Consider the following 7,629-nt stretch of genomic DNA (forward strand, 5'->3'; position numbering starts at 1 on the left):
GACGAAGTGGACGAAGTCGACGAAGTGGACGAAGTCAACGAAGTGGACGAAGTTGAGGAAGTGGAGGAAGTTGACGAAGTGGAGGAAGTGGAGGAAGTGGACGAAGTGGAGGAAGTTGACGAAGTGGACGAAGTGGACGAAGTAGACGAAGTGGACAAAGTTGAGGAAGTGGACATGGTGGACGAAGTTGATGGACGGCGGTTCGAGGCACATCAACGAGAAGGAGGAAATCGGAGATTCGCTTGAGCTGAAGTACCGAGAAGCAGCTGAAGAAACGATTTGACCCGTGAATCCTCAGATTCTGCCAAGGAGAAACAGATGAGGCAGCGTGATAAGTGTGAAAAAACAGATGTTTTGACACTTATAAATGATCTCAATTTTGTAATTATTTATGTTATTACTCAGTGAAAAGTCGTAATAGGAAGTAGATTGTGTTGTAAATTATTGTTCAGGAAAAGTTGCACAAAAGTGAATTTGTCAGCCAATTCTCGCATAGCAGAAGCAAAATTCGCAGAGCCAGGAGAATCCATTCGCACAGCGCACCATAATTGGTTCGCTGAGCGAATCATGCCAGTTTGGAGATTTCAACTCTTGAATTCGCACAGCGCATCAGAGGCTGTGCGCTTAGCGAGTTGGTGCAGTTGAGTGCTGAATTAATTTTAATTCGCACAGCGAATCTGCTTCTGTGCGCTGAGCGAAGGGAGCAGTTTTATGAGAAATAAACTGTCTCTTAAAAGACGTGCTTTGAGGGATAGACGGGGGGACTGAAAAATAGAATTTTTGGAGGAGAACTGATCTGGAGACCATCAGGAGACCTCTCTGAAGACATCAAGACTGCACATCATGCAAGGAATTGCAGAAATGAGTATGTTTGTGATGTCTAGGATAGGCTAAACTTTTATTCGTTGGAATTGACTGTAATGGCTGACATTTGATGTAATCTTTCCTGTTCAATATAAATTGTGTTCGTATGCTTTTCTTGTTTACTTTTTATTTTATTTTACGGAAGTAAAATAAACTTGTTTTTATATTTAAATTGTACTGGGAAGTAAATTTGAGTATTAATGCAAGAAAAGCAACCAGAAGGAAAGATGCTAGGAATAGTTTCAATTCTCCTGGTCATCAATAACATCGTTCTTAATGCAAAGTTTATGTTTACTTACTTAAGGAATTAAGAATTGAACATAATTCTTTAGAACTTGTTTTAAGGAATTAAACCAAGATACTGTGATGTTGATGTGTGAACGCAAGTTATATTGCTCAGATTAGTCACTGTAATGTGGTCATGAAGTCAATTCCAATGAAGCTTTCTTTAAATTTTAATTTCAATTTTAAATTGTCATCTAGCTTGAAACTGTTAATTCACCTATATTTTGTTGTTCAATTGATTTTGATAAATAAATTTTAATTGAATAACGTAACACAAATTCCCTGAGGAGAACGATACTTTATTTATCACTGTATTACTTGTAACGATTTGGTATACTTGCCAAAAAGTTATCAAGTTTTTGGCGCCGTTGCCGGGGAAATTGATTGTTTAGTTATTTAATTAGTTGTTTATCAAATTCAATTTTGTTCCCATCTCCGTAAATTCATTGTTTTAGTTTTCTGTGTATCTGTATATATTGTGTTGTTCCTGTTGTTATTTCTTGGGTTGGTCATTGGAGATTTTTGTTCTGTATGCCACGCAGAACAAAATCTGAAGATTTATTGTTTGATTCTGAGATTGAAAGGACAGCCCGTAGAAATAATAGTAGGCGTAGAAAAGAAAATAGAAAAAAAGAAGCTAGAGAATCCAGCTTATCTTCAAACGCTTGTTCTTCATCTGATAAAGAGGGTAAAAAGATGGAGGAAAATAGTGAAAATGAACAAAGAAGGCGTACGTTGGAAGATTATGCTTCAGTGACTGTACCTACATCTTTCAACAGTATAGCCAAACCTGTGATAATTGCGGCTAACATGGAAATGAAGCCAGCATTGATACATCTTGTTCAAAGTAATCAGTTTTCAGGATTGTCACACGAAAATCCCTATGATCATCTGGCAACTTTTAATGAATATTGCAACACTGTGAAAATGTTGAATGTGTCAGAGGATGCAATCAGACTTAGTCTTTTTCCATTTTCCTTGGCAGGCAATGCCAAGAAATGGTTAAATTCTTTTCCTGAGAGAAGTCTGACAGGTTGGGATGATGTTGTGTCAAAGTTTTTGCATAAGTATTTCCCTCAATCAAAAATAAACAAAGGCAAGCAAGAGATATCCTCTTTTCAACAAGAACCTGAAGAGACTTTGAGTCAGACATGGGATAGGTTTAAGGGATTGTTAAGAAAGACTCCCATACATGGATTTGATGTCCCCACTCAATTGAACCTGTTTTTAGGAGGTTTAAAATCTCACACAAAATTGATGCTAGATGCCTCAGCAGGAGGTAACATTAGGTGGAAGACACCTGATGAAGCTCATGAAATTATTGAAAATATGGCATCTAGTGACAATGATGTTCAATGTGAGAGAGGACAAAATCAAAAGAAGGGAATGTTTGAGTTGCAATCCCAAGATGCCTTATTAGCCCAAAATAAAATTATGACTCAACAGCTTGAGTCTCTGATGAAAAAGGTATCACAACTACAAATTCAAAATGTATCACAGGCACAACATACTGTGCAAGGGTGTGAACTATGTGGTGGAGAGCACCAAAATGGACAGTGTGCTATTCTCACCAATGCTAAGGAAGAGGTCAATTACATGGGAAATCAAGGCCGTTCTGGTAATAATGGAAATTATAATCAAGGATGGAGACCTCATCCTAGCATGGGTCAGGCTAGTTCCAGTAGACCACCTCCACAGTTTCAACAACAACCCACTCTTTCTGATAGGACATCAAAACTGGAAGAAACTCTTCAACAATTTATGCAGATGTCTATATCAAATCAAAAGAGCACAGATGCATCTCTAAGAAATTTAGAAGTTCAAATGGGTCAGTTGGCCAAGAAATTAGAAGAGAAGCCTGTAAATACATTTGGAGCTAACACTGAACCAAATCCAAAAGAGCACTGTAAAGCTATAACAACAAGGAGTGGTAAAGTGTTAGAAAGTGTAGTTGTGAGGAAAGAGGATCAGGAGGAAAAGTTAAATGAGGAACAGAAAGATAAAGAAGAAGAAGTGGAAGAGCAGAAAGATGAAAATAAAAAAATTGAAGAGAGCCAAAAAGGAAAACAGATTGTGAATTCTTTACCGTACCCAAAGACATATTCTAGAAAGGAAAAAGAAAGTCAATTTTCTAGATTTATGGCTCTCTTCAACAAGCTGGAAATTACAATTCCCTTTTCTGAAGCACTTCAACAAATGCCCTCTTATGCTAGATTCATGAAAGATCTGTTGACCAAGAAGAGAAAGTATATTGAGGAAGAAACAATAGAGGTGCAAGGGAACTGTAGTGCCATCATCCAAAAACTTCTACCACCAAAATTCAAAGACCCTGGAAGTTTTACTATTCCATGTACAATTGGAAAACTCCCTGTTGGAAAAGCATTGATAGACTTAGGAGCAAGCATTAATTTGATGCCTTTGTCTATGTTAAAGAAAATAGGAGACATGGAAGTAAAACCAACAAGGATGACTCTACAATTGGCAGATAGGTCTTTAAAATACCCATATGGAGTTATTGAAGACGTACTGGTAAAAGTTGATAAGTTTACTTTTCCAGTAGATTTTGTTATTCTTGACATGGAGGAGGATACTGAAGTCCCTCTTATATTGGGTAGACCTTTTATGAAAACTGCTAGAGTCATAATTGATGTTGATGATGGTCATTTGAAGGTGAGGCTACATGATGAAACAGTAACTTTTAATGTTGTGGAGGCTATGCAACATTCAAAAGATAAAGGGAACTGTTTCAAAGTTGAAGTACTGGATGATGTAATTGAGACTGTTAAAAATCAGATGTATGTGAAATCTCCTTTAGAGCGTGTATTGGTTGATGCTTGTGAAGAGCTGACTGTTGAAGAAGAATCTGAAGTGGAGGAGATTTCACAAAATCTAGAAAAATTAAAAGAAGAGAATTCCACTGATGTGAGAGTGGAAAAATTGGAAAAGGCTGACTTGGATGATCAGGAAAAAATGGAATTAAAAATGCTACCTGATCATCTCAAGTATGTGTTTTTAGAAGAAAATTCTAAGAAGCCTGTGATCATAAGCAATTCTCTATCAAACAGTGAGGAGGAAAAATTAGTGAAAATTTTGAAAGAGAATAAAAAGGCAATAGGTTGGCACATCTCTGATTTGAAAGGCATAAGTCCAACCTACTGCATGCATAAGATCATGATGGAACAGGATTATAAGCCCATAGCACAACCACAGAGAAGGTTGAATCCTAATTTGAAAGAGGTGGTGAGAAAGGAAGTGCTTAAATTGCTTGAAGCAGGAATGATTTATCCTATCTCAGATAGTGCTTGGGTGAGTCCTGTGCATGTTGTTCCAAAGAAAGGAGGTATGACTGTAGTGCAGAATGAGAAAAATGAATTAATTCCTACAAGAACAGTCACAGGGTGGCGAATGTGCATTGATTATAGAAAATTAAATCAAGCCACCAGGAAAGACCATTTTCCTCTCCCTTTCATGGATCAAATGTTGGAAAGGCTAGCAGGACAAGCTTATTATTGTTTCCTGGATGGATATTCAGGATACAATCAAATAGTAGTGAATCCAGAGGACCAAGAAAAGACCGCTTTCACTTGTCCCTTTGGTGTGTTCGCATACCGAAGGATGCCTTTTGGTCTTTGTAATGCTCCTGCTACATTCCAACGTTGCATGCTAGCCATTTTTGCTGATTTGGTAGAGAATTGCATTGAAGTCTTCATGGATGATTTTTCAGTTTTTGGAAAATCATATGATTTATGCCTAGAGAACCTGGATGTAGTTTTGAAGAGATGTATTGCCACGAACCTTGTTCTAAATTGGGAAAAATGTCACTTTATGGTTCGTGAGGGAATTGTCTTAGGACATAAGATCTCATCCAGGGGAATAGGTGTGGATCAAGCAAAAGTTGATGTGATTAAAAAGTTACCGCCTCCTATGAATGTCAAAGGGGTAAGGAGCTTTCTTGGACATGTTGGTTTTTACAGGAGATTCATAAAAGATTTCTCCAAGATAGCTAAACCCCTTTGTAATTTGCTTGTGAAGGACACTCCATTTGAATTTGATGGGGAGTGTCAGAAAGCTTTTGAAGTATTGAAAGAGAAGTTGATATCGGCCCCTGTTGTAGTCGCACCAAACTGGACTCAAAATTTTGAGTTAATGTGCGATGCTAGGGATTATGCTATTGGGGCTGTTTTGGGACAGAGACGTGGCAAGATTTTTCATGTTATTCATTATGCCAGCAAAGTTCTGAATGGGGCACAATTGAATTATGCCACCACTGAAAAGGAATTTTTGGCAATAGTGTATGCTCTTGAAAAGTTTAGACCTTATTTGATAGGGTCCAAGGTTATCATATACACTGACCATTCAGCCATCAAATATTTACTGGCAAAATCTGACTCAAAGCCACGTCTCATAAGATGGGTTTTATTGTTACAGGAATTTGATTTGGAAATCAAAGATAAGAAGGGGAGTGAGAATGTGATTGCTGATCATTTGTCTCGCCTTCTTAACTCTGAAGTGACTGATAAAGAGGGAGAAATAAAGGGAGAGTTCATTGATGAGCATCTGATGCTCATTCAACAGAGGCCATGGTTTGCAGATATGGCTAATTTTAAGGCTGCAGGGATTCTCCCTGATGACTTGACTTGGCAGCAGAAGAAGAAGTTTATTCATGATTCCAAAGAATATCTTTGGGATGATCCTTATCTCTTCAAACTGGGTGCTGACCACTTACTTAGGCGGTGTGTTACAGCAGAGGAAGCTGCTGGAATCCTATGGCATTGTCATAATTCGCCATATGGAGGTCACTTTAATGGAGAAAGGACCGCCGCCAAAGTGCTTCAATCTGGTTTCTTTTGGCCTACCTTGTTCAAAGATGCACATGCTCATGCTAGAGGGTGTGACAGATGCCAAAGAACAGGAAGCATATCAAAAAGACACGAGATGCCACTGCAGGCAATTTTAGAAGTTGAAATATTTGATTGTTGGGGAATGGACTTTATGGGACCACTACCTTCTTCCTACAACAACGAATATATTTTAGTAGCAGTGGATTATGTCAGTAAGTGGGTGGAAGCTGCAGCATGCCAGAAGAATGATGCCAAGACTGTTGTTAAATTTCTCAAGAGGCAAATCTTCTGTAGATTTGGTGTACCTAGGATCCTCATAAGTGATGGAGGATCACATTTCTGTAACTCCCAGTTGGCCAAGGTCTTGAAACATTATGATGTGAGGCATAGAATTGCTTCACCGTATCATCCACAGACCAATGGTCAAGCTGAAGTCTCCAACAGGGAGATAAAAAGAATCCTGGAAAAGACAGTATCATCTTCAAGAAAGGATTGGGCAGCAAAATTAGATGATGTCCTGTGGGCTTATAGGACTGCCTTGAAGACTCCTATAGGGCTAACACCCTACCAATTAGTCTATGGCAAGTCATGCCATCTCCCTGTTGAGATGGAACATAAAGCATACTGGGCTTTAAAATTTCTTAACTTTGATGCTTCTCTGTGTGCAGGTAAAAGGAAGCTTCAATTGCAAGAGCTGGAGGAAATGAGGTTGACTGCCTATGATTCATCAAGAAAATACAAAGAAAAGATCAAGGTGTACCATGACAAAAAGCTGATCAAGAGAGATTTCCAACCTGGACAACAGGTATTGTTGTTCAATTCCAGATTCAAACTGTTTCCAGGTAAGTTGAAATCTAAATGGTCTGGTCCCTTTGTGATAAAGGCAGTCAAGCCTTATGGTGCTATTGAACTAATGGATCCAAATTCTGAGAATTCAAATAGAAGCTGGATTGTTAATGGCCAGAGATTGAAACCTTATTTGGGTGGTGAGGTTGAACGCCTCACCACAATTATTAATTTCTCTGAACCATGAGATTCTGGGTCAAGCTAGTGACGTTAAAGAAGCGCTTGCTAGGAGGCACCCTAGCACATGTTTGTATATATTTGTGTCTGTTAATTGTGTTTTTATAATTGTTAAGTTTGAGTGTGGAGAGGAAGTGCTAAGATGCTTGGGGAATGAGTTCTGACGCTCTATTCGCACAGCGCACAGCTGAGGTGCGCTATGCGACTAGATGATTTTATAACGCAGTGATTTATTCGCACAGCGAATTTCATGCGCTCTGTGAGAGAGAAAAAGCAATTGTTTTGAAATTGAAGTTCGCATAGCGATTGCATTCGCTTTGCGATTTAAAAGTTTAATTTTTCTCTTTGCGGAAGTACTCGCATAGCGCATGTGATAAGCAAGGCGAATAAAATCACCAGAGCAACTTGAGCATTTAATTCGCATAGCGCACACTTTGCGCTATGCTACCCAAAGTTGGGGGTGAGCTCTGTCAAAATTCGCACAGCGAAATGGTGCGCAGAGCGAATTAAAAGAGAGTGGTTGGAGTTACGTTTTAATTCGCATAGCGCATAGCTGAAGTGCGCTCTGCGAATGTGTTCAAAAAAAAAAAAATAAAAAATAAAAAAAAAAGAAAAA

The 7,629-nt window shown here is 38.6% G+C and overlaps 1 protein-coding gene across 1 annotated transcript; it reads left to right on the top strand.

The window, feature by feature from the left end:
• Positions 1-1,078: 1,078 nt before the first annotated feature.
• Positions 1,079-7,023, top strand: LOC148196858 (uncharacterized). Its single transcript, XM_088093714.1, has 2 exons — positions 1,079-3,969; positions 6,535-7,023. The coding sequence occupies exons 1-2, from the start codon at positions 1,681-1,683 to the stop codon at positions 7,021-7,023; spliced, it is 2,778 nt and encodes a 925-aa protein (XP_087949840.1). The 5' UTR covers positions 1,079-1,680.
• The last annotated feature ends 606 nt before the right edge of the window (positions 7,024-7,629 follow it).

This window comes from Vigna umbellata, chromosome 6 (genome assembly GCF_029865625.1).
Source record: "Vigna umbellata cultivar VRB3 chromosome 6, Vumbellata_1.0, whole genome shotgun sequence".
NCBI lineage: Eukaryota > Viridiplantae > Streptophyta > Magnoliopsida > Fabales > Fabaceae > Vigna > Vigna umbellata.